The sequence below is a fragment of the Talpa occidentalis genome, unplaced genomic scaffold (genome assembly GCF_014898055.3).
Source record: "Talpa occidentalis isolate TD23 unplaced genomic scaffold, MPIMG_talOcc4v2.1 talOcc4.8, whole genome shotgun sequence".
NCBI classification, from domain to species: Eukaryota; Metazoa; Chordata; class Mammalia; order Eulipotyphla; family Talpidae; genus Talpa; species Talpa occidentalis.
In genome coordinates, this window is record NW_023605194.1 from 92,958,460 (window position 1) to 92,986,315 (window position 27,856).

At 38.3% G+C, this 27,856-nt stretch overlaps 1 protein-coding gene and 1 non-coding gene across 2 annotated transcripts; both read left to right on the plus strand.

The window, feature by feature from the left end:
- Positions 1 to 207: 207 nt before the first annotated feature.
- Positions 208 to 27,682, plus strand: LPL (lipoprotein lipase). The gene is made up of 10 exons (XM_037496230.2): positions 208 to 462; positions 5,403 to 5,563; positions 10,597 to 10,776; positions 12,725 to 12,836; positions 14,467 to 14,700; positions 16,097 to 16,339; positions 18,306 to 18,426; positions 19,535 to 19,717; positions 23,894 to 23,998; positions 25,804 to 27,682. Coding segments are annotated over exons 1-10 (1,404 nt in total). The 5' UTR covers positions 208 to 398; the 3' UTR covers positions 25,805 to 27,682.
- On the plus strand, positions 18,735 to 18,841 carry LOC119234937 (U6 spliceosomal RNA). Its single transcript, XR_005122714.1, has one exon. It is a non-coding gene; the product is annotated as a U6 spliceosomal RNA (small nuclear RNA).
- Positions 27,683 to 27,856: the final 174 nt, after the last annotated feature.

Consider the following 27,856-nt stretch of genomic DNA (forward strand, 5'->3'; position numbering starts at 1 on the left):
GGAGAACCAGCCTCTTCTGCAAAGCAAATAGGAGCCTCACAGTGAAAGGAAAATTTCCCTTCTGCCCTTTCCCTCTCTTCTCTTTGGCAGGGATTCTCATTACAGTTTGCTAAACATTTGGAAGTGAATTTAGGGCCCTCCCCCCAACTTGTGATTTTATAGCCAATAGGTGATGAGGGTTATTTGCATATTTCCAGTCACAAATGCGGTGGTGGGGTGGACGCTATCAGACTCCATTCGATTCCTCCACCTCCTCCGAGGAAACTTGCCCCTTAGAGTCGCCCGCCCGCCTCTTTCCAGGGCCGCTTTGCCCCCTGCTCCCCAGTCCTTCAGCCTGCTCCCTCCGCAGGCTGGTGCAGCCCCGGTGCCGGCGACTCCTGCCGAGGGACGCGCCCGGGATGGAGCGCAAAGCGCTGCTCCTGGCACTTCTGTGCGTGTGGTTCCCGAGTCTGACCGCCGACAGTAAGTTGTGGGTGCAAAGCCCCCTCCACCTGCAGACCCGGCCCTGGGGCACGTGCCCGCGTTCGGAGAATGGGCAGGAGGAAGCGGCGAGGGGCTGCGGGTGCCCGGGGGACTCCCGGGCGCTGCCCGCGCGCTCGCAGGTCCCCGCGCCGTGGCCCGGGCGCGGCTCTCCGCGGGGCAGGGCAGGGCTGGGGGGCCGCGGGAGCGGCGGGGGCGGGAGAGAGAGGGGGGAAGGCAGGACTCGGCGGGAGTAACCTTCCCGCTTTAGGGGTTCTGGAATGAAAGGCACGCGGGCCATTGTGACCCTGCTCGGCCGCGGCCTGGGCTCGGGCGCGCCGGGGAGGCCGCGGGCAGACCGTGGCCCCTTCTGGAGAAGTGGACCCCGGGCCGGGGACGGCACCTGAAGAGCGTGGGCACTGCCTCCGCGTCCAGGGCGGGTAGCGCGCGGGGATGCGTGGCGCGGAGTCTCGCAGACTTGAGGGCGCCGGGGAAGCCCTCCTGCTTCACTCTGTCCCAGGGTCCCGAAAACCCTGCAAAAGGTTGATTCCCCGGGAAACGAGACTCAGAGATAAGCAGACTCGGGCGGGGTTGGGGGGGGGGGTGCTGATTGCTGATTTGGTGTTGCCGGGTTTGCTCTTCGCTCCCCTTCGGGTCCTCTGGCGAGCAGACTCCGCCAGCCCAGCCCCACTACGGAGCGGGGAGTCCCCGCGCCTGGGGCTGCAGAACTGGGGTGCAGAGGGCGTCGGCAGGGGCGTGGAGACTGGGGGTTGCACTCCGGGCGCAGGCGGCTCGCGGGGTTAGGGGTTAGGGCTTCCGGACTGGGAGAATTTCTTTATTGCAGGAAAGATGAGCGCCCGGCCGGAGACCTGCCTGCAAGAGAGGCAGCCTCCGCAACTTGAATCTTGGTTCCACTGATAGACTATAGCACTGAAAAAGCAATTAAAGCAAGTCAGAAATCGAAGCAGCATTTTCTCTGCCTTCTCTAGGTGGGGCTGCAAATAGGGCCTTGGCGCTTATGTGTGGCAGCAGGGGCCGCAGGGGCTGAGTTTCCCAAGGCTTTGCTGCCTGAAGTTGGGAGTGGCGGGCAGGAAGGCATATTTTGCCACTGAATTGTAGAAGATCATTTTTGTTAGGTTAAAAAAAAAAAAAAAAGCAGGTTCCGCCATAGCTGAATTAGATAAAAAGACAAGTTTCTTTTTTTGTCGTATCAGTTTGAGAATACCAGAGTTTCCATCCTAAACTTAAGGAGTGGCCCTCGATAGTGTTTTACACCGTCCAAAAAGATGGTTGGAACAAAATTGAAATTATGATTTCAAAACGTATGTCATAGAATAATGTCATTTTTTGGCATAAAACACGCAAATCTATGTTGTCCAGTTTAAATTTTTGCCTCCGTCCTGTAGAAGTTCCTGACCCCGAGTATCTTGGACCTCTCTGATTTAGATTCCTCGACTCCTAAAATCGAGAGTTTGGACCAAACCAAGTTCTGTTAGGCCCCTTGAATTCTTATTCTTTTATTATTTCATGGACACAAAAGTGAGGAATAAAGTAAATTGGACCAACACAAGTTTTTCTGGCTGTAAATGTATTAAGAGAGGAGTAATTTTTTTTTTTTTTTTTTTTTTTTTTTTTTTTAAAGATTTATTTTATTTATTTATACAAGCACTGGGTACAGTCAGAAGCGCGGGAGGGTGAGAGAATTCACCAGAGCCAGAGCGGGGAGCAGAGCAGGCAGAAGGACCAAAGTACACTGCTGAGGGGAGCAGCGGGCGGCAGGAGAGGTCTGCGCGCCATGTGGGACCCTCCTCCGGTGGCCGGGGAGCAGCCGGGGATCGAACCGGCGCTGCAGAGGCAGCGGGCAGCTTCGCAACCCAGCGCTCAACCGCTGCGCCACCGGGGAGGCCCTAGAGAGAGGAGTAATTTTTAAGTAGACTTGAAATTAATCCCTCTCATCCTTCACCCTTATTGTACCACCCTCCTTCATATTATACCTCCGCCAACACAGCAACTTTTCACCTTGTTTTTATTCCTAATTGAGTTCATCTAGGCAGAATTTCCAAGCAGAAAAGTACAGGTGTGAGGGAACTATAAGCAGCACCTACTCTGAGCTCTGACAATTCTTATTCATTCTCAATTTCTTTCCAGGAAGAGTGTGAGGTTAGGAGGCAGTGCCCTCAGGCACTTTGTTCTTGGAGCTGCCACAATCTTGATGTGGCTCCACTATGATACCTGACCTAGGAGACAAGCGTGTGGTCAGGTCTATTTGACTGGTTTTAGGGATTTTCCAGTCTTACATTTGAGTTCCACATGATGGGTGATGACAGAAAACAGCAGATGCCCTTTGGAATGGAGCAGAGCTCAGCAAGGGAGTGATTGGTTAACAGCTGTATTGAAAGATGGCGTCACACACTAGGGAAGAGTTAGAATGGAAAATTTTCATTTTCTTTCAGTCATGTATTTTTGGCTCAGCCGCCAATTATTGCTTCATTTGAGGCAGAGAAAATTGGACTATACAATTTATTGCTCTATTTTTATTTATTTTTTGCTATTAAAATGGAAACTAAATCTGTTTGTCACATAAATTATTAGATTAGAAAATCTGAAAAGATCAATAGGGTCAGTAAGACAAATAAATGATATTTTTCCCCTCACCAAATTGACCATTTACCAATTCAACTTGTGTTTTGGCATTCCATAGAAACTAACGGAGTCAGTAACTATGACCTTCTGTCTCAGAGAGGACCTGGATTACTGATGAAGTCCTTTTGGAGTGGGGTGTGTGTGTGTGTGTGTGTGTGTGTGTGTGAAAGACAAAGAGAATGTAGAAACTTCAAAGAGAATTACAACATGATGGGACTCTTGTAGTTTGTGTCTCCATATAAATTTTAATCATATTTATCTAATAACTGTGAACTATATTTGGAATATCATTCCTAGGATGCTCAATGCTTCTTTCCATCAACAATAATGTACTTGATAAATTAACCTTTAAAGTGTATTGGCTTCTCAGTCTAATTTCTGTTGAGTTATCATCCACATGCAGATAAATCCCTTGTCTTTATTTATACACTTAGTTTTTTAGCTATCTGTTTGGGAATTTATGTCAGCAAATACATTAGGTTTTTATTTGCCTGGTACCCGAATATTTCTCCTTAGTGATAATGACATGTTTGATAGGACCAGGTTGTCATGGCGGCACTGATGGGTAAACAATATTTAGGATAGAGGTCCTTATGAAGAGTATACCTAGTTTTTTTTTAAATATTGTAATGTAGCTTTCATTTCTAGAGGGGCCTCATAAAAGGCCCTTCTTCCCTTTGAAGGAAAAGTGTGTAAGTGCAGAGTCACTAATATTTACATGCAGGGAAAGCAATAATTCCTTTTTTTTTTTTTTAACAAAGCAGTAATTTCTTAAGTAACAAGTCAGATCAGTTCATTGGCGAGCCAGGAGCAATCCCAAAGTACAATGGCACATCTAAGCATACTGACTACATAGTTAGGGTCCAACTTTCTCCTGTCTGTCTGTGACTTCAGTTAGCTTAGTACGCACTGGTAGAGGGTTGAACAACACATTCATCTTTAGGCTGCAGAGACATCCTTGAGGGCTTGCAAGCACCTGTGATATGAGCATTGCTAACATAACACCAGAGAGAAGGAAAGACTGATGAGGTGTTAAGAATATTTATGACTTTATAGCTTTGAAGTTACAGTTTCAAATTTTGCATTGTGAAAAGAGAGTATGTTTAGATCAAAGATTTATAAGTATCTCTACATAACCTCAGTTATTTATCTCTTGAAAGTTTTGAAAATTTAAATCTAAAATCTATAAGTTATTATCTTCTTATAGTGAATGGATAGGTTTGTCTTATTTTTTACTTTACAAGAAATTAAACAATGTTACTGAATGTAACTTCCTTCTGATCTGGCTTTGCTTCTTAAAAGTCTCATTTTATTTGCAATACAATTTAATCCAAGTGTTCACCATGATAGCACATGTACTGTCTGTCTACAGACACCCTGTGAAGATTTATCAACAATTGTATTTATTATCTAGAGAGTCAAAAGAAAGGCTAAACTTTTCTTTTTCTCCTTACTCATGCTGAGATAAACTATGAGGAACCAAAGTGAATTCTTTCTGAAACCAGCTTTGCAGTAGTTTTTAATTTTTGACTTTGTGTGGAAGATTGTAAAGACACATATGAGAAATATTTGAGGGGAAAAAATCATGGTTTATACATAAAAATGGTATTTTTGAACAGTACGTTAAATAATTTTTAAAATATTTTGAACTGGTATATTTTGCCGTGGGGCTGGGAACAATTCCATATAAAAGCTTTCTCATGCTTCCAACTTTTCTTGCTACTAATATATCTACAATTTATGCTACTGAAAAGGAAAGAACCTTCCCTGAAACAAGTCTTAGTGTACACTATTGTGGGAAAAGATTCCTTTGATGTAATCAGAAATTTAAAACATGTGAAGTAAGTGGAGCTACTGGCCATGAGCCAGTGTTTTCTAGGAGAATGAGTTTTGAACTGGAATAGGAGAAAAGGGCTCCGGTCCTTACTCCCTCGCTATTAGGAGCATAACCATTGCCAACATGTAAAGTCATATCTTGGGAGAAGACTGAATTAGCTAAGGAATTCCCGAATAGCAGCGTACTTACTTAAAATGGTGTGCATGAAAGACACACACACACACACACAGAAAGACCAAATATTTCTGAACTCATGGTGACTTAAGGTCATTTCTGTCAACTTTGATCACCAATAGAGGATCAGTCATTCTCTTGAAATCCACATTCACTTAAAAAAAAATAGAGATAAAAGTGGCTTTGGTAGTTGTTGCTTCTGAAGCTGAAACATATCATTTTAGCAAATTAAACAAACAACTACCCAATTAACCTTCTGTCCAACTTTCTTTCCTTCTCGGAATTACAGGAGGAAGAGATTTTATGGACATTGAAAGTAAATTTGCTCTACGGACTCCTGAAGATACAGCTGAGGACACCTGCCACCTTATTCCTGGAGTGACAGAATCGGTGGCTAATTGCCACTTCAACCACAGCAGCAAAACCTTTGTGGTGATCCATGGCTGGACAGTAAGAGACTCTTTAGGAAGAAACAGATGGCTGGGAACCCATGATGGGTCTCCCATCCTGTACTATTCCCTGCTTTCTTATGGCTTTGCTTTAAGCTTGACTAGAGGCAATGATAGGTCTGGGTGAGACTGTGGAATGTTAACATAACAGGTTCACGAGTAGCTCCTGAGACAGTGCCAGCCTTCCTTCCATCACTATGCTGGGTTGGTGCCTTTGAGTCAGCTATTCCTGTGAGGTGGGAAAACAAGGCTCTGTTCAACTACAGAGGAGAATATAGGTTACCACTGCAGGGAGCCGATGAAATCCTGGCACAAGCCTGATTTCAAAGATCCTTTCCTAAGGAAGACAGCCTCTAAGAGTGAGGAGAGGCCTGCAGTAGAGTGAGGAGATGTTGGTTCTGGTTCTGACTTTGTCATTCTCTATCTGTGATGTGGATCAAGTCACACCTCTGAGCCTCAGTTTACTGATTTGTAAAGCAAAGAAGTTGAACTAAACACCCCTTCAACATTTTCTAACTGTAAGCTTTTACTGAGTTTTTCTAGAAATAAAAGAGGGCTACCGAGGGAACAGCCAGGCAAGATGATTAGAAAAAGTGAAATCTATGGTCAAAATTACTTTTAAAGTATATGAAGTTGTTTTCTCCAAATACGCCAGGTAGTAACTTTACATGTTACAGTTCTTGCTTAACTATTTTACTTGTTTTGCTTTTTCAATTTTCAATCCCTAGTGAGCAGATTTCACTGTTCATTAAAAAAAGGACTTAAAGATAATGGATGATTAGAGATATTATTTTTCCATTATGTCAGAGTTTGTGAATATGGTAATAGATACTTCAATCTAATGAGATGAATTAGCAAATCATTGCTATATACCCAGTCCTAATTTCCTTTGCCACATAATTTAAGTGGCTTTGTTATTTATAGTATTGGACAATTCACACAACTTTTATGGAAATGATGTAACTACTATCAATTCACAGGAGTTTAATAAAATACATCTAGAGTTAACTGTAAATTTACTATCTTATAGTTGCATCTAATAAAAAATTAAATATTCACATTCTTAACATAAACCTTATAGCTTGAGAGATTTAAATGAAAAAAGTAATCTGTTGGTTTTGAAGATATTTTAATTGTGTATAAAACTTGGCTTTTAATACTTTAAAAAGTTTAATAAGCATTTATATGGCAGGGATAAATGCATTATTTCAGGCATCACCATCTTATTATCTTTGAGAGGATTTTATACTTTAGGAAATTTTGAAAAACATGTTTCTTTTTTAAACTAAGAGGATATAATATCTGTCTATAGTGCTGGTTTCCATCATGTATCCACTGCCCACCAAGCCCACTTGTATGCCTCACAGTGCCCTGGTAGTTTGTGCCTAAGCTCAGAGTCCCAGCTGCCTGAGGCTGTTTCATCACACGGAGCTGGCCGGTCTGAGCAATAGCTGATACAGCCAGGCCAGACGGACCACCGACCACAGCTCATGCCATGAGCTCCTTTGCTGGCTCAGCTGAACCACCTGGTGCAGGTAGTAAAGTGGACTTCAGTTCAGCTGTGGGTCTGAGAATCAAAGGTTTTAAAAGTTGGTACTGATTTAAGAAACCTCCAAAGATAACCTCAGAAGATAATACCTCTTCAGAGCTAAAGTAGGTGAATTTTTTGATTTTCCACCATGTTTAAAGTACAGCAGTATTTTGAATTGAATTGAAAAACAAAAATTGCTTAGTTGTTACGCAGCTAATAGAGGTATCAGTCCCTGGAAGAGTAAGCTGGGTCCCTTGACCTTTGACAGTCTGCCTAACTTAGAAACATGGATAGTACAGAAAAACACCAAAACTAAATGACTGGATCAAGAAGATGTGGTACATATACACAACAGAATATTACTCAGCAATCACAAAAGATAAACTCATGCAGTTTGCAGCAACATGAATGGAGCTAGAAGGGATCATGCTCAGCGAAATAAGCCAGAAAGAAAAAGAAAAATACTGGATGGTCTCACTCATAGCAGGAATTTAGAAAACCTAAATAAGGGACCAGGAAAGACTAATTAATACAAAGTAAAAATCAAAATCGACAAGCAACAATAAACTAGAGACACACTACGGCGGGGGTGGGGGGGTGGTGTCAGGGAGAGGAAGGATTAGAGTCAAAATAAGAGGGGGTGCAATTATATGGGGAATATAACCAAAATTAAAATGCATAACATACATTGTGCAAAAATGAAAAATGATGTAAGAATTATATAAAATAAAATATTAAAAAAATAGATTAAAAAAAACCTTATAGTAGGGGTTTAGAGCAAACGTTTTCCTGCCTTATCTGAGATAAGCTGCTCAGTGACTCAAGGGTATAAGATAAAAGGAAGTGAAGAGTGTTTTCAGTTTTGTCATGAGTAAGGCAGAAGAATGCTTAGCATATAGTGTGCATTCTAGGGAAGCAGCTTTAGACACCACTGTCCTAGAGCTGGGCCATCTGCTTGGGCTTCATGGGCCAGTATCTGATGTACAGGGTTCTCATTGTGATGCATGAGGACCTCACGCTAGGCAGGAAAAGGGAGTGATTATGTTTGCATTCTGAAGGAATTGTATCATCCTCCCTTGGAAGGCATCTGTGAAAGTGGCCAGTCCCCAACCTCAAAGAGAGAACAAACCACACAGGACTAATTTCTCAGCGTTTTGGGCTAGGTGGGGGTTATAGCTGGTTCCCTCAAAGACCCAGGATGCACTCAGACTTGAAGCAGTCTCACCAAGACATGTGCAAAGATATTTAAATAAGTTCCTAATGAGCTACTTCACCTTTGTACCTTTTCTTCTTTGTTTTCTGTTTGTGTTTGAAATAGTTAAAGAGCTGACATTTTAACACTGCAAGTAGTAGGTTGGGGACCAGAATGGTCACAAGAAGTAATTTACAAGGTGAAGGGTAACTTCAAGATCATCTGAATCTTTTGTTTACTTGGTGACCTAGTAAGGTTAAAGCAGTGCCTATGTTCCTAGAAGCAATTAGTGGAAAGCTGGGACTAGAAGAAACAACTCCTAAGTCACAGTCTTGCTTTTTCCCACCACAGAACACAGCAATGTCCTGAAGAGTTTGTTAGTGTCAGGAGTGAAGTGAGAGCTCATGTTTTGATAGTTTTGGTTTAGAAAATAGATAAAGATGGAAATAAATCTGAAAGAAATACCACTTAAGATGAAAGTTCCAATTCCCTTAGTGAGGGAATTCAACTTCCTTTTTATTGAATTACTCTAAGAATATAGGTTTTGCAGATCTCCCCCAAAAGCCAGCTTAAACATGGATTTCAGGATCTTGTTGTCCACTGAGTACACAAATTGGGTAACCTTTACTGACTACAATATGATCTTCTCTGAGGATATATTAGGGGTGGGTGAATTTGAGAATTTAAATCCGATTGTTGCCATAGCAAGATGGTATGGGATTTTATAATCTGCAGGTTTTAATGTGTTTAAATTATTTTACAGTGTGCATCTTTGTGAAGATGTTCAACGTCTCCTCTCTAAAAGCATGACTCAAAACTCAACATAAACAGAGTTGACTTAGCAACCTCATAGCTCTTTTGTTTTTGAATATGGGGGCCTTCAATGACAAGAAGCCAAGAATTATAGCTGGCAGTATGCATAATTCCAAACAAGACCAATATGGGAAATGCAACTATTAAAACTCATTAACTTTCACTCTGAAAGTTAAGAAATTTGAGAGAATTATGAAAAAACTCTAAGCTGAAGCTGATCATTTTCTTATGTATTGAGAAATTGCTAAGCAAACTTACTTTCTCTTACAATATGCTTAAAAATATTTTTTTGCCATTAGCACATCAAATGTATTAACATTGATATGCCCTCAAATAATTGTTAGGAAATTCGTAAGTCTAACTGAAAGTAATTAAATTAAATTTCTTTTCAAATAGTCTGTTATTCTGGTACAAAGTTTTATCCCATTCAGATTGATCTTTCTGTTTGATATTATGAATTACTGAAGTTTTACTACAATTATAAAATATATCCAGATGAACTAACAATTATTGCTACAAAATTTACAGAAATTAATTATTCTCTGAATCTAAGTTTCATTCCACTCTACTACTCCAAAATTTCTGTTTCTGTCCACCAATATAATAAAGAATAGTTTGTCAAGTGGAAACAAAGTATTGGATAAAACTATTCAAATTTTACAGCAAACCTTAGGTGGCACCAGGACTAAAAGAATTGAGGAAGTATAAAAGTACAATCAATCAGTGGCTTAAAGCACATACTAATCCAAAAAATTTTTGAACAAAAATAAAAAAATAAGGGCCTCCCCTGGTGGCGCAGCAGATGAGCGCTGGGTTGCGAGGCTGCCTGCAGCCTCTGCAGCGCCAGTTCGATCCCCGGCCACCAGCGAGGGTCCCACAAATGAATAAATAAATAAATAAATAAATAAATAAATAAATAAATAAATAAATAAATAAATAAAATAAAGTGCTAGAACTCATGCTAAAAGATCATGCTCAATTATGTGTTTTAAGTATTCTTTCTAATAATTACTGATTTTTGTTATTTTAAGATACTTTTAAAATGCAGCATCAACTATAGAATTATGTATTTTCAAAAATGATTACTATCAAGATCTTATTTTTACCAATTTCAATTCTTACCAATTAACAGAAGTATTTAAAGGAAGGATACAGAGTATAATATAAAATTATGTTTCTCTGAATATGATGAATACAGAATATTTTATCACTATTACTTCTGAATCATAATATAGTTTTTGAAAAAAAATTAAAAAGATAAAATTACAAGTGTGGTAAGCCCCAGTGTGCCATTTCTAAATTCAAGATCTTTTGCATAGCCAACTTGGCTTCAGAAGGAGCAAGCACAAGTCTCTTTGTGTTTAATTTTTGTGTCAATTAAAGGCCTTCCTTATGGACTTTTTTATTTTTCAATTTAATGTAGGTGTATTGGGTTGACAACTATAACAAGTTTGTAGATTGGTATTTTAAGAAATGTCTTGTTTACCACTCTTTTCAGGTAACAGGAATGTATGAGAGTTGGGTGCCAAAACTTGTGGCAGCCCTGTACAAGAGAGAACCAGACTCCAACGTCATTGTGGTGGATTGGCTGTCCCGGGCTCAGCAGCACTACCCTGTGTCTGCAGGGTACACCAAGCTGGTGGGAAATGATGTGGCAAGGTTTATCAACTGGATGGAGGTGAGGCTGGGGAAGGGCTCTTAACTGTCCAAGAGAGAACTCTCATCTAGAGCTGGGCAAATGACTGGTGGTCTTTGTTCCTTTTCACTTAGATACAGATATTTTCTGGAGCAATTCAACCCTTCAGAATGAGCATAGTCATTTTTTAGATGAAAGCACATTATGATAGAATGATTAAAATTATAAAATCCTGCCTTCCCTGTCTTTTGATATTTTCATAGTGAACAGATCCGCTGACCCCAAGAGTCAAGTAGGCAGAACAAGCAAAAGTTTGTTATTTCAGGACAGAGGGGAGATGTCATGTTCAGCCAAATACTTCCCAACCAGTTGATTAGCTCATGGAAGTTTTATCTTGACTTTGACCCTTGTTAGAAAACCAATCCTTTTGACAAAAGTATTAATAGTACTTATTCCTTAGTGTGTTTAAGGATCTAGATTTTTTGTTGAGGGTTGAGAGAAATGAGAGTTGAGCTAGGAAAGGAAGATCTATAAGATATGAGATTGGGACTCCCTGGTGGCACAGCATCTGAGCGCTGGGCTGCGAAGCTGCCTGCAGCCTCTGCAGCACCGGTTCGATCCCTGGCCACCTGCAAGTGTTCCACATGGTGTACAGATCTCTCCTGTCTTGCCTGCTGCTTCCCTCAGCAGTGTCCTCTATATGTCTGCCTGTTCTGCTCCCCACTCTGGCTCTGGTGAATTCTCTCACCCTCCCACGCTTCTTCTGACTGTACCCAGTGCTTGTATAAATAAATAATCTTTAAAAAAAAAAAAAGATATGAAGTTGCTGAAGGTCAGGTGTTCTGAATTTGGTGTCAGTTTTATCCACTTGTCAGCCTCTAGAAACTACCTTAGAAAGGTCTCTTAGAGTTGAAAGGAAGCTAGTATTCCGGCAGGGCCAAATAATTTAAACCAGATCCTCGGAGGAAAAGAGTAAGCTATGTTAATTGGACTAACTATTAAAGGATAAATGTTCTTGACTCTTGCTAGTCAAGAGAGTGAACTAGGGAAACTCAGATCTCCTTCTTGGGCCTCAGGCTTCTCATCTCTTGAATGAGGAGGTGGATCATATGTGCCTGCGGTCTCTTCCCACTGTAATATTTTCTCATTACAGAGGTTGCTTGGATAAACTTAGAGTAAAGTGACACAGTGAATTTAGAATATGGAATAATAGTTTAAAGTCAAATATGTTTGTATTTGTATATCTGTGCATCTCTGTATATGCTCTATATAAACTGGCATATATAATCTCGTGTTGATATTTTTTCTTTAACAACATATTTGAATTAGAAAGCTTTTTTACACATATGAAATTGTATTATGTAGAAATATATATTTATATGTATTTATGTTATATATGTATGAATATGTATATGTGTATATTTATCACTATATCTCAGTAGACACATATATCTATATAGAGATGTATCATATACACATATATATGTGTACATGAATAAATACATATGATATGATTTCAGACATGGAAAACTTAATTTAAAAATGTTCTAGAGGCCTCCCTGGTGGCACAGGGGTTAATGTCTCAGCACTATCAAGCTATTGCCAGCTACCGTGGCCTGAGTTCCATCCCCAGCCAGGGAGTTAACCCACATGGCGCAGAAGACCTCTCCTGTCTTGCCTGGTGCTCCCCTCAGCAGTGTATTTCTAGATCCACGTGTTCTGCTCCCCACTCTATCTCCAGTGAATCCTCTGAACCACTGCACCTCTGGCCTGCACTCCAGTTCTTCTATGCATAAATAAAAAAAGTTATGAAAGAGAAAAAATCAAAGTACATTTCTCTTGTTACACAAAATTAAAATAAGTAGTATTGATTTCAGTATTGCCTATATTTTGAAAACAATGTATGCATATTTGCATTCATTTTATTTCCTTTAGTTTTCATCTTTGGCAAAGAACTATAAGCACCCTTTTTCCTTTTTCTCTTCCAAAGGAGGAATTTAACTATCCTCTGGACAATGTCCATCTCTTGGGATACAGTCTTGGAGCCCATGCTGCTGGCATTGCAGGAAGTTTGACCAAAAAGAAAGTTAACAGAATTACAGGTAAGCAAATGGTCATTTGTCTTTTTTTAAAAAAAAGATTTATTTAGGGCCTCCCCTGGTGGTGCAGCGGTTGAGCTTTATTTATTTATTTATTTATTTTATAAATAAAATAAATATTTTTGAAAAAGATGTATTTATTTATACAAGCACTGGGTACAGTCAGAAGTGCGGGAGGGTGAGAGAATTCACCAGAACCAGAGCGGGGAACAGAACAGGCAGACTGACGAAATACACTGCTGAGGGGAGCAGCGGGCGGCAGGAGAGGTCTGTGCGCCATGTGGGACCCTCACCAGTGGCCGGGGATTGAACCGGCACTGCAGAGGCTGCGGGCAACTTCACAACCCAGTGCTCAACCACTGCGCCACCGGGTAGGCCCTAAATAAATCTTTATAAAAAAAGATTCATTTATTCATAAAGACTAATTATAATAAAGCAAAAATCAAAATCAACAAGCAACTATAAATCAGAGACACTCTACAGGAGAGGGAGGAGGGAGTAGGATCAAAACAAGGTGGGGTGGGAATTGTATGGGGACTATAACCAAGATGAAAATGCACATATTTTGCAAAAATGAAAAATGATGTAAAAAATATATAAAATTTAAAAATAATAAAAAAATTAAAAAAAATTATTTACTCATGTGTACAAGAACCAGGGTATAGGCCAGATGTGTGGGAGGGTGAGAGGATTCACCAGAGACAGAGCGGGGAACGGGGAACAGAACAGGCAGACTGACTAAACACACTGCTGAGGGGAGCAGCGGGTGTGACAGGAGAGGTCTGCTGCGCCATGTGGGTATCTCCCCGGCCGGCTGGGATCAAAACCATGCTGCAGAGGCTGCAGACAGCTTCACAGCACTGTGCTCAACTTCCTGCACCACCAATAGGCCCAGTCATTTGTCTTATCACAAAAGAATTGAGATGTTCATCGCTCTGAAAGAGAATCAGACTGTTTGTCAATACCTATATTCGTGTAGATCTTTTGGGTATGTCCAGTCACCTGATTATCTCACAGAGGACTCTTTCTAGAGTAAGATAAATATAAGGTTTTTGCTCCCATGGGCTTACTAGCTACGAGCAGTAAAACAGAAATAGAGCCAATAGTATCTCTGAGAAACCTGCTCCTCCCATACTTCTTTTTCGTGCTGTATTAGTGTAATGCATACAATACTTCTTACATCAGTGCCTGGAAACAAGAAAAAGGACCAATACAGAGACCATTTGGGAAAAACAAGAGTCATCTTGGCAGTGTAAATTAGATGGTTTGGCATCTACCAAGAGGAGAAGAAAAGAAATCTCCCACTGTTTAAAGGTCTTCTCACCAAGTTCAGAAATAATTTACAATGGGAAGTCAAGTCATCTTGAGTGAAAAATTGCTATATGGTCCTAGTTTAATGACTAAAATTTCATTTTTCAACTAAAATTTCATTTTAGAAGGATCACTAAACCTACTTTTGTGACACTTAGTAATTTAAAGATTCAATTGTTACAGGCTAAGAACTAATAAGAATCTCTGTGGCTTCCAGTTACATTCAAATAGTGAGAAATGCAATGCTAAGTGATACTTGTGAAGAATAAAACTAATGGAGATTGAAAAATCTATGAGACCTTTTTCTTTTTGTTTCATTTAGGCTTAGATCCAGCTGGACCTAACTTTGAGTATGCGGAGGCTCCAAGTCGTCTTTCTCCTGATGATGCAGATTTTGTAGATGTCTTACACACATTCACTAGAGGATCACCTGGAAGGAGCATTGGAATCCAGAAACCAGTGGGGCATGTTGACATTTATCCTAATGGAGGGACTTTCCAACCAGGATGTAACATTGGTGAAGCTATTCGTGTGATTGCAGAGAAAGGTCTTGGAGGTATATATGATTTAGAAGTTAATTGAATGTAAATTTTGTTAATTCTTACAAATCCAGTGTCCTACCTATTCTCCACAAGAACACAGTTTAAATATACATATTAGCCAAGATATGTTTCTGAAGAAGTCTGTCATATTCAACATGGTCACCTAAGAATCTAATCCTTTCCTGCGATCAGACAGTTTATCTTTTATGTACTGTATTATAGACTAAATTAACTACTTGCAATAATAAAAAAAAGAAAAGGTGAAATTTAAACAAAACTCTACTACCCCTGGTAAGAACAACATAAACTATTATTTTATTTTATTTTACTTATTTTAATTATTTTACTTTTAGTTGCAAAGCCAGGAGAATGATTTTGAATCTTACTGAAAGTAAAGGAGGTGTTACTTAGTTCAAATTTCCTTGTTAGCCTTTTAAAGAGACATGAACATCAAAAACAAATCACCATTCTCCAATAATAAATCCTCTAAAACTTTAAAGAAATATGATTTAACAATCTTTAATAATGTTAGTTGTGGTAAAATTATGATTTAAGGGACCTCTGTATACTTTGTAGACAATGGGACCTACCTGTATTCAGTATAGTCAGGTTTTTTGTGAACATGTTATGGAACTTAAAGAGAAATGTAATCATTTTCACTTGTCATAAAACTTTATCATAATAGATGCATTCCTTTTTTTTAAAGATTCATTTTATTTATTTATGCATACAAGAGCTGGGGTATAGGCCAGAGGGGTCGGGGGTGGTGAGAGGATTCACCAGAGACAGACTGGGAGCAGAACAAGCAGATCTATTGAAATACGAGACAGGAGAGGTCTCCTGTGCCATGTGGGTAGCTCCCTGGCCAGGGAACTCATGCTGCAGTGGCTGCTGATAGCTTCAGAGTGCTGAGACTTAACTCCTTATGCCAGCAGGGAGGACCAATAGATGTATTCTTATGAGATTACTGGCTATCTCTATGATTCATTTAATGTAAACATCACAACCCTCATTTAGACATAGTAACTGTAATAAAATACTGTTCCTTTAACAATGATACCTTTTACCATGTGGTTTCTAGTAGTACATTTCTAGGAGTATCTACAAGTATTCGATGCTTTCAATATAAGAGAAGGATGCAATAAATTGAAAGAAATCAGCCTTTACCTTGGATGCCTCTTGTTATAGCTTCATAAACATATTGAAGACCAAAGAAAAGTCAAAAGTACACTCTAAATTTGCACTTTTGACACTCTTAAATGTAGGTGAGCAGTTATCTTGGATCTATATTCAAGGATTAATAGGGCTAGATCATGAGGTCATTTTATTCTAACACCATAGTTAAACTAAGATGATTATTCATTATAGACTTACATGAGTTGGAATGTTCTTATCTCTCTGATTCCTCAGATGTGGACCAGCTTGTGAAGTGCTCTCACGAACGTTCCATCCACCTCTTTATCGACTCTCTGTTGAATGAAGAAAATCCCAGTAAGGCCTACAGGTGCAATTCCAAGGAAGCCTTTGAGAAAGGGCTGTGCCTGAGCTGCAGAAAAAACCGTTGCAACAACTTGGGCTATGAGATCAATAAAGTCAGAGCCAAAAGAAGCAGCAAAATGTACCTTAAGACTCGTTCTCAGATGCCCTACAAAGGTAAGTGGAGACTATTGGAAATGAGGAAAATCAGTTAGTCCTATTTTTTAAATCAGATTGTGTCACATCTAATATTTCTGTCTCTTGCAACAGAGATAATGAAATGAATGTTACTAAACAACAAGCCCTCACCTGGGTTTCTGTTGGTAGAGAGGGAACTGCACTGATCCATCTTACAGAAGTTCTTAATTCTTATTGTCAGTAAGACATAGCGCACAGCTCACACTGTTCTCTGCAGTGGTCCTGCTTGCCACCCTCTTCTGTAATTTTGACCTTTCACATGAACCAGACTATCAGCACCAAGCTTGGAGTAAATTTGAAGCCATCAACCAGGGTCAGCAAACTATGACCCTTCAGCCAAATTCATTCCACCACCTGCTTTTGCAAATAAAGTTTTCTTAGAACAGGGCCACCTGCAGTCATTTCTGTATTGTCTAAAACAGAGAGTTCAATAGTTGGAACAGAATTGTATGATCCACAAAGTCTAAAATATTTACTTTCCTGTCCATGACAAAAAGTTTGCCAATTCTTAAACTTTTCTTTAAGTGAAGGCAAGAATCATTTGCATTTTAAAGTGTGGCTATTCCTGGGAGAGTTGATTTCAAATTTGGTATCTGTTTAGAACAAGACCTAAAATAATCAAGGAGATGAGAAGAAATATTCAGATAAATCTGGCAGTGGGAACTAATATCAGAAAGGCTGGTTCATTTGGACTGCAGGTGGAATTCCCAGGGATGGGATGGTATTAAAGAACAATTTGCCAAGGTAAATTACTTCTGATAGAGGCACCCACTTAGGGGGAGATTTGCTAGTATCTGTAGATGTACATTCAGTGTCCCAGAGATTTGGAACACCTATAATTCAAGGAAATATTTTAGACAATGAGCGAACCCTTAGTTTCCCTGGTTCTTCAGAACCAGGAAATGTGTGTTTTGTACAGAGGAGACTATAGTCTTCTGAAGACCCAGGTGGGGCTCACTCATTCCCAGTCTCCCTTGTGGTGCCACTCTGTGCCCTCAGTGTGCTCTGGGGCACTTCTGCAGTCTCATCTAATCCCACTCTTGTTTGTGGTACTGACTGAAGGGTTCTGTTTAACCCCAAACTGTGCTTCTCTTTACCCTTTTATTTGCTGTGTCTATTTCCCCCAAACTCTGTTTTTTTTTTTATTGTGTCTTAAGCTTGCTGCCTTTCCTACCCCTGTAACCTTTCTCCCATCCCATCTACCTGGATTTTTGGTTGGGTGGGGTAAAGAAGGGGAGGGATGTAGAAGTTCAGGTACCTGCTTCCAGAGGTGGTCTTAAAACAGGAAAAATGATGGAAAAATATATCAAATTTAAAAATAATAAATAAAAATGGATTGTGAAATCAAAAAAATAAAACAGGACACTTCAGAAACTGACTTTGCAAGACAGTCCTTACAGCCTCACTGATGAGTCAGTGACATAAGTTTTATTGTGAGTCTACTACATACCTACTCTGTTCTAGGTAGTTGGGGAATGTAGGGAATGAACATGACCCTCTGATTTGAAGGAGATTACAAATAGAGTCGGAGATCAGGCATACCCATGTAACAAGTGCCAGATATGCTTGCTGCAGATGCTAAGGAACAAGAGAGCCAAGGAAGGGTAGAGCCCATGAAGAAGGAATCGTGTGTGTTTTGGTGTCTTGCTTTGATCTCCCTAGTAGTCCATCAAAGATGACTCCTTTCTAGGACTACTAGTTCAGATACATTTGCATTTTTCCTATCCACAAGAAAACCCTATGTTTCTGAAAGAGTAGAATTCAAGGTCTGAATTTTATAGTAACAAACCCTGTATAGACTTGAAAAAATACTTCCAAGCCACATCGATACTTGTGTGTTTGGTCACTAGTGAGATGAGGTCTGTGTTCTGAATTCCAGCTTGTTTGAGGGCTGTGTTGTTTCCATAGAGATTTATCAGCACTTGTTCTACTTTCACCCCTACAGTCTTCCATTACCAAGTGAAAATACATTTTTCTGGGACTGAGACTGATACACAGACTAACCAGGCCTTCACAATCTCTCTGTTTGGCACCGTGGCTGAGAGTGAGAACATTCATTTTACCCTGTGAGTAGCCACATGACATTACTCCTAGTGTCTGGGTTCATTGGGGGCATTGCTGCCTGCTGTCACCATTGATCTGAGGAGCAGAGGAGGAAGGGGATACCTACAAAAATAAATAATCAGTAGAAAAATTTTAAAAAGCTATACGCAAGTGATGGTCATTGCATTGGCACATGACACAGTCGGTATCCAGCATTGAGACAATGGATAACTGAATTGTAGTTCACTTAAATCATATGACCTCTAAAGCTGTAGTTATAGAAAACTAGGCAAAACATGGTAAAAGTAGAAGGCAAAATATGAAGTGAATAGTGCTCACTTCAGCAGCATATATATTAGAATTAGAGCAATACAGAGAAGATTAACACGGCTCCTGGGAAAGGATCACATCCAGATTCCTGAAGGATTCCATATTTTAAAAATCCAGTGAACAAAGAGAATTGTGTGTACATTATGACTACAACAAACTAAATATATGTTTGTATATTAAATACAAATTGAAATATAATGCATGCAAATGAAAATGTCTGAATTATTGCCTATGAATATTTTTCTTTTAAAAATTGTATTAGTTCATATTGTTACAAGTTGGAATAAATTAAAGAGTATAGATATCTTAAAAGATACTAGATACCGGGCCTACCTGGTGGCGCAGTGGTTGAGCGCCATTCTGTGAAGCTGCCCGCAGCCTCTGCAGCCCTGGTTCAATCCCTGGCCACTGGCAAGGGTCCCACATGGCATGCAGACCTCTCCTGCCATGCCCGCTGTTCCTCTCAGCAGTATACTTCCTCAGTCTGCCTGTTCTGCTCCCTGCTCTGGCTCTGATGAATTCTCTCACTGTCCCCCGCTTCGGACTCTACCCAGTGCTTGTATAAATGAATAAATCTTTAAAAAAAAAAAAAAGATACTAGATAGATACCATTGGTACCCTTCTTCAGTATTTTGTTGGAATTTTATTTTGCATTTTTTAAATATCCCCCAAATAATAAAGCTATCTATTGTGGGAGAAAGAAAAAAGAAAGAAAAAAAAAGAAAGAAAAACAAAAAGAAAAAAGGGGAAAAAAACCCTTATTTCAAGAACTAATTAAATGTTATCTTTTTTTTTATTCAGGCCTGAAGTTTCCACAAATAAGACATATTCTTTCCTGATTTACACAGAAATAGATATTGGAGAACTGTTAATGATGAAACTCAAATGGGAGAGTGATTCATATTTCAGCTGGTCAGACTGGTGGAGCACCCCTGGCTTTGCCATTGAGAAGATCAGAGTCAAAGCAGGAGAAACTCAAAAAAAGTAATTAAATGCATTTTTCTTCGTTCATTTTAGAGTCACCCTAATAGTATTTCTGGAGCCTTCAACATTCAGATGAAACTTTAGTAAGGTCTTTCCTTTCTTCCTTTCATTGATATTGAGTTACAAAACTGTATGGGATTCAAAGGCATGTGATCATACCTTCAATCCATAACTCTATCCTGGGGTATTTAGATTGTTTAAATAACTTGACTATTGTAAATTAGAGTGCAGTACTCATAAGGGATCATTATGTCCTTTTAATTAGTGTTTTTGCATTCTTTGGGTAGATAGCTAGGATTGAAATTGCTGAATCATATGGTAGATCTATATTTAATATTTTGAGAAACCACCATGCCTTCATCTATACCAGTGGGACTAGTCGACATCCCCACCGACAGTGTATGAGGGTTCCTTTTTCTCCACATCCTGACTAGCATTTGTTGTTTCTGGTGTTTTTGATACTGATCTTTCTCAAAGGAGATGGTATCTTGTGGTTTTGATTTACATTTCCATGGTGACAAGGGATGTAGAGCATTTTTAAATATGCCTGCTGGCCATCTGTATATTTTCTTCGGCAACATGTCTATTTAGTTCTTCTGCTCATATTTTGATTGTGTTCCTTGTTTTCTCTTGGCTCCTTTGTCATGGATTAACTGTCCATAGATGGGTGATTTATTTCTGGACTCTCAATTCTGTTCATTGGTCTATGTATCTGTTTTTGTTTCAGTATCATAATATGTATAGTTTGGAGTCTGGGAAAGTGATGTTGCCACTCTTGCCTCTTGCTTTGTCAGGATTGTTTTGGCTATTTGGGGTCGTTTGGACTCCATATGAATTTCAGAATGTCTGTTCTATTTCTTTGTAGAATGTCACTGAAACCTTGATTGGGATTGTATATTGAATCTGCATATTACTTTGTGCAAGATGGCCATTTTAACAATTTTCCAATCCTTGAGGGAATATTTTTCCATTTGTCTTTAATTTAATATCTTATGGTTTTCATTGTACAGGTCCTTTAATTCCTTTGTTAAGTTTACTCCTAGGTATTTAATTCTGTTGCCATTATGAATATGATTGTTTTCTTGATTCATTCTCCTCTAATTTGTTATTTGCATGTAGAAAAAAAAAGATTTTTGTCAATTGATTTTATAACCTGTCACTTTACTGTATTTATTTATTTATTTTTTTTAGTGGAGTCTTTAAGGTTGTCTATGTATCATCTCCAAATAGTGAGTGTTTTAAAATCTTTCCCAACTTAGGTTCCTTTTTATATCTTCTGTTGCCAGTCCTCTAGCTGGGACTTCCAATACTATATTGTATAGTAGTGGTTAAAACATCCCTGCCTTGGGCCTCCCCTGGTGGCGCAGGCTGTTGAGCACAGCGCTGTGAAGTTGTCCGCAGCCTCTGCGGCACTGGTTCCATCCCGGCCGGTGAGGGTCCCACATGGCATGGCAGACCTCTCCTGTCGCACCCGCTGCTCCCCATGGCAGTGTATTTAGTCAGTCTGCCTGTTCTGTTCCCCTCTCTGACTCTGGTGAATCCGCTCACCCTCCTGAGCATCTGGCCTGTACCCCGGTTCTTGTGTAAATGAATAAATCAATCTTAAAAAAAAAAAAAAAATCCCTGTCTTGTTCCAGATCTTAAAGGAAAAGCTTTAAATTTCTCACCATTGGGCCTCCCCGGTGGCGCAGCGGTTGAGCGCTGGGTTGCGAAGCTGCCCGCAGTCTCTGTGGCGCCAGTTCGATCCCCGGCTGCTCCCCGGCCACCAGAGGAGGGTCCCACATGGCACGCAGACCTCTCCAGCCGCCCGCTGCTCCCCTCAGCAGTGTACTTCGGTCCTTATGCCTGTTCTGTTCCCCGCTCTGGCTATGGTGAATTCTCTCACCCTCCCACGCTTCTGACTGTACCCAGTGCATGTATAAACAAACAAACAAACAAACAAAAAAATAAAAAAAAAATGCCTCTATTAAAAAAAATAAAATAAAATAAATTTCTCACCATTGAGTATGATGTTGGTCATGGGATTGTCATAAATTGCCTTCAGTGTGTTGAGGTATGTTCCCTTTAGCCTCGGTTTTTTGAGCTTTTTTTTTAATCACAGATGTTGAATCTTAAATGCTTTCCCTACATCTGTTGATATAATCACATGATTTTTATCTTCCCTTTTGTTGATGTGGTAATTTACATTGATTGATTTTCAGATGGAAGACCATCCCTGTGTATCTAGAATAAATCCCACTTGGTTGTGATATTTGATCCTCTTGATGTATTGTTTAACTTGGTTTATTAAGATTTTGTTGAGAATATTTTCATCTGTGTTCATCAAAGAAATGGCTTGTAATTTTCTTTTTGTGATCTTTTTGTCAGGTTTTGATAGAATGTGTTCAGAAGCATTCCTTCTTTCTCAATTTTTTTGTAAGAGTTTGAGAAAGTATTAGCTCACCTTTGAAAGTGTAGTAGAAGTCTCTAGTGAAACCATATGCACATGGGCTTTTGTATTTTGGGAGACTTTGATTACTGTTTCCATTTCCTTGCTCGTGATTGATTTGTTCAGGTTTTCTGTCTCTTCCTGATTCAGTTTTAGGGGGCTATCTATCGATTTCGAAGTATTTGTCCACTTTGTCAATTTGTTAACATATAGATGTTTATAGGAATTTCACATGCTCTAAAGTTCTGGAATGTTTGTTGTAACTTTCTTTCATTTCTGATTCTATTTATTGGCGTTTTCTCCCTTTTTATTCTTAGTGAGTCTAGTTAAAAGTTTACCTATTCTGTTTATTTTTACAAAAGCAAAACAAAACAACTTTTGGTTGCACTGATTCTTTAGACTCTCTTTTTATTTCTGTTTATTTTTCCAAATTGTTATTATTTCCTTCCTTCTACCACCTTTTGGTTTTATTTGTTCTTTTTCTAATGCCTTAAGGTAGGAGTTAAGGCTGATTATGTGAGCTCTTTCTTGTTACCTGATGTTGGCCTATATTGCTTTATATCTCCCTCTTAGTACTGCTTTTGTTCTTCTAATTGGTTGTGTCTTTCATTTTCATTCATCTCGAGGTATTTTTAAAAATTTCTTCCTGATTTTCTTTCTTACCTAATGGTCATTCAGTAGTGTTTATAGTCAGCATCCATATACTAAGGATTTTTCCTGCTTTCTTTTTGAGGTTTATTTGTCCTTTGATACCATTATGATACTTGATATGATTTCACGCGTCATGAATTTATTGACACTTGTTTTTTGATCCAGCATGTGGTCTATCCTGAATGTCCCATGTTAAGCTTTGTCTTTAAAACATATATGACATAATTAACCTATAATATTTTAGGAATTTTCTTTCATTATCATGCTAGAAAAGTAATAGTATTTAGGCATTTATTGGAAGGAAAACTAAGTCTTGAGTTGGTCAATTATTAAGTGATAGCTGAAATTAGAAGTCAGCTTCCAATTTAGTACTATTTTGTGTGAACACAAAGAAGTTATGGAAATAGCATCAGAGATCCACTTTGACATTGAAAGATTAAAGCTAACCTCTTTTAGACATGTGAGGTTATCCTTCCCAGAGAATCTCATCCTATCTCCCCAACCCTAACCCAACATATAACTATAAAATTTCATAGAAAGCCACTTAAGATTTAAACTTCAAAATAAATGTATAGGGATATTGCAGACTATCATATGTCATTTCATTAATAAAAATGACTCCTTAAATTATGATTAATCCATTATTTATTTTGGTAATTTTCTTTGATATGGAAAAAAACAGAAAAAGAAAAGGAGAATATGGATGATATAAAAACTGTGTAGGGCATTTGTTTCTCTTGCAGAGTCAGTTGGATTCCTGAACTCACAGTCTAAGGGTGGTAAAGCTGATAAGTTGATCTTGTTTCATTTCTTTGTAAAAGCCAAGACTTTGTGGCTGTGATTTTATGACAATTCCAGTTTTAAGTGTATCTTGTCTAGATTGATTAACTAGATTTATTGCTGGATTATGGGTTATACTCTCAAATAAACTTCTGATTCAGATGTATTGCTAACCAGGATGTCCTGTCAACAGTTAATAATTAATATCAACTAGTTAAATAGAATGATCAGGTAGGTTTTAAATAGTCCTGACTGAACAAACATTTTTGAACAGTAGTTCTCATTGTTCCATATGGCACTTTCATTTTCTTCCCCAGGGTGATCTTCTGTTCCAGGGAGAAAGTGTCCTATCTGCAGAAAGGAAAGGCATCTGTGGTATTTGTGAAATGCCATGACAAGTCTCTGAATAAAAAATCTGGCTGGTAAGCACCATGGGCTAAACTCTTTTGGTCTCCTGAGCTTACATTCCAAGTTTCTACTTAATAAGTTGCTCTTCACTCCATAAAGATCTGCACTGATTTTTGTGACCAAAACCTCCAGGTTGTCCTGAAGGTTCAACCTTCACTGATCCATTTGCTTTTGGTAGTACTTCCTCTGTTTTTGCTCTTTCTGCCAGCTCTACCCACATTCAGGTGCAATTTTTAGATTTTTTTTTTTTACTCCTTAAATTACCATATATATTCACTTCCTTTTTATCTGTATTATACACCCCTTCTCCCTTTACAAATTCTATGTTCAGAGGTTGTAGCATAAGTTAGCGGTAATCATTGTGGATGCATTTCTTCTCAGGATGTCTCCAGGGGAGCGAAACACCATGTAGTCCTCATTTCTCCAAATGCCAGCAGACTCCAGGCAGAGAGCCAAAGGGGCAGCCTGTAGACATGAATCTCAACACTGCCAAAGATGAACTAGTGAAGTTAGAGCATAGGGGACAGTTCTCTTTCCATCACAAAACAACTCCCTGGCTCTCTCCCACCTGACATTTAAAGCTAATCCACATGGCAGCTGCCAGCTGAATCTTTCCAGAGAGTCATTCCTAAGTACAGACTAAGCATGTGATTTTCCCTATCATGAACTCCCATAATACGTCATTCTCTTGCTCTAGCCATTCTCTTGGTTATTGTCAAGTGCCAATGGGTTACATATATAAAGAAGGGCAAGCATAGATCATGACATAAAAGCCAGTAATACAAGAAATGATGGGAAGGTTTGGTCATGAGACCATCCTTTGATTTTTCACTTGTCTTCTCCCAGTCATATATATATACATACACACACACACACACACACACACACAAAAGTACAGAATAAAAGTACAGAAGTATATTAAATGCTGTACTATGTGGAGTATCTCTTACTTTCAATTTCTATTTTATAATATAATTTACCCATGTTCACTGTGGATAGATTAAAAAAAATAGGCAAAAATATGTTTAGTTGTTTATATTTTTCATTTTTTACAAAAATGGAATTATGGCATATATACTTTGAATGACAAGATGAGGACATTTAAATTAAAAAAATTAATGTAAAAGCATTCAAGGTAAACTTGGATGGAGAACAGTTACTGGTATTGATGTTACTGTTTTGTTTTTTCCTTATCACAAATGTAAGGTAATTTCACATTTGCATCACTTTTAGGAAGGAATTCCTACATGCTGTTTCATACATAGACACATATGTTCTCCTAAAATCTTTCACAACTTTAAGCCTATACATGAACGTAAAAACTGAAACTCAAATATTTATGAAATAACTTTAGCATTTAGAAAATATTTCTGGTCATATTTATATAAGTTGCAAGGATCTGTTTAGGAAAATTTAAAGATACATTCCTCATGATTACAAATTACAACAGGTATTTCATCAGCTTTTTTAATGCATTGAATCATTGAATTTTATATAGGAGGTAATTATAAAACAGACTAATAACTGCAGTTTTTTTCTGTCATTAATCAAATAAAAGATTCTCTTGCTCTCACTTTTTGATAACTCCTAAGGAATCTCATATCACAAGGAAAGAAAAGATATAGACATTGCATTTGACAAGTTTTAGAAATAAAATCTTCCTAAATTTTGCAATCATTTGGCTCAGTTCTCTGAAAATGATACTCATTGGCACATGGATAAGTAGATATTAGTGTCTTTCATTCCTACCAGAGATAGAGACTTGTAAAATACCAAGCATATAATAAATTATCCTTTTTCCTGTTTTTTTTTTCCTCAGAAAGTGGGCAAATATATAAAGAGAAGAGCACATGAATTCTGTGAAGAATGAAGTAACTTTTACTAAAGATGTCCAGTGCTTTGGATGGTTAAAGGTGGATTTTCCTGAGTATTAACCCCAGCTATATCTGTGCTAGTTATTTTAGGAGACAGTCTCAAATACTAAACAGTGGTTAATTCAATTTGAGGAATATTGGTGGCTTAAATAATACAAATCTTCCAACATTGAAAGACTGTAGATATGAAAAAACACTGCATTTTGTCCTTTGAGAAAGAAATAAGAATTCATGGGCTCATGATAAAATAAGAAAGCTTCTTTATGAACTGTGCTTAGCTATACCCCAAAATTGATTAGAACCTCATAATTCAATTGGAATTTCTGCATTTTCCTGACTCAAGATTTTCTCCAACTCTAAATGTAGAAAATTATGTTTTGTGCCATGAACCATACTCATTCACATGCTAATCAAAACACCTGACTATTTCTTGGAATGGTTCTCTTTTGCCATTGGGTTAAGACCTTGTGGCATGGAGAGAGAATGGGAGAATGGAGTTGATAAAGAATGGAACCTTAAGTAAAACACTCCCTGTTAACAGTTACATCATAACTAAGTTACAAATTAAAGGAGATAAAATTCAGATTGTTAATAGGCTTTATTGTTTATTGTTTAATGCTTGCTTTGTTGGAAGATTATATTTTTTATTCTCTGGGTAGATGTTTTAAAAGAGCCTATAAATCCTCAGCGGACTTAATTTTTAACTATAAGGAATAGAAATGATATCATAATTTTATTATGAGATTTTCAAAATTATATTCATTGATTTCAAATCATTTACAACCCAATAGTTATTGTCACTTTCTGGTTTATCACCTATTCTTCAGTGACTTTGAGCAAGTGTCTTTCTTCCATGGTTTTGATAAGAAAATTTGTATTCAAGGTCAAATTTTACATCATGCAAATACCTATAAATTTTCGACAAATACCATTTTTACTATATAAAAATATGGAAAAGTTACTGGGCTATATTAAGAAATAGTACTTATAAACTATTGTGGGGATCTGAAGAATCCTCTATTGTGTTACATGAAATGCCAAGAGTTGTTTTTAACAACTAGTAAAAAGTGAGCAATTATTTATATAAACTAGATCTCATTTTCAGAATGCTTTTCTATATATTAGTATAAAATGATAAAGAAGTCAAATATCTTAGAGAGCATTGCTGAGCACCTGAGCTGTGAACATGTGTGGGTATCTGAACACACACTCACATATCAGGTCCACATGTACATTTATTATTTAGCCTGGCTTCAAAGGTAAACAATGAAGAGAAATATTAGAACATATCTGAGTAGAAAATGTTCTGGAATTGCCAGAAACTCAGCTCTTTGTCTGAGAAATATGGTTGTGCCTGTGCAATGTGGAACAAATGTTGTCATCAATATCAGCAGGCTTGGAATGCATTCTCTCTAAAAAATAAAATGATATGTGATTTGTTGTCGGCATCCCCCTTTATTCCTAATTGATTAATTTTCTGGATTTGGGTTTCGATCACGGTGCACAAATTTAAGAAAAGATTTTCAAATTAGTTCATGGCACTAAAGACTACCTATGTGTAGTTTGGGCTTTAAATGTTATTTATTAGCTGTAAATATATGTGTGTATGTGTAAAGGGAGATTGTGCATGTTGGAAAGGCTGTGGCTCTCTGCCTTTATAGTCGGTGGTGCTAACTCTGTACATGTCTTTATCAGTGATATTTCACTGAGCCAACTTACTTTTATGAAATATAAAAAGGCTTTAAAAAAGAAACTTAACTATGTGAAGAAATGGAATCTGCTTTTAATAAAATTGACAAAATTTTGTTACAAACACTAAGTCATTATTTTGTATCATTTAAGTCCCCTAAGAAATAAATTTATTCTGAGGGAAGATTCATTCAGCAAATTTTTACTGAGTAACCAATATGCTTAGTAAATAATTTATAATGTGCATTATATTTCATTTTTTGTTTACATTTGTAAAAATACTACGCAGGGCCTTTAAATTAACTCTAG

Excerpts from the sequence above, each read along its gene's own strand:
- LPL (XM_037496230.2), top strand. The coding sequence starts at position 399 with ATGGAGCGCAAAGCGCTGCTCCTGGCACTTCTGTGCGTGTGGTTCCCG. Across the intron at positions 463-5,402 it reads CCCGAGTCTGACCGCCGACA|GAGGAAGAGATTTTATGGAC; the intron begins GTAAGTTGTGGG and ends TCGGAATTACAG. Across the intron at positions 18,427-19,534 it reads GAGAACATTCATTTTACCCT|GCCTGAAGTTTCCACAAATA; the intron begins GTGAGTAGCCAC and ends TTTTTTATTCAG.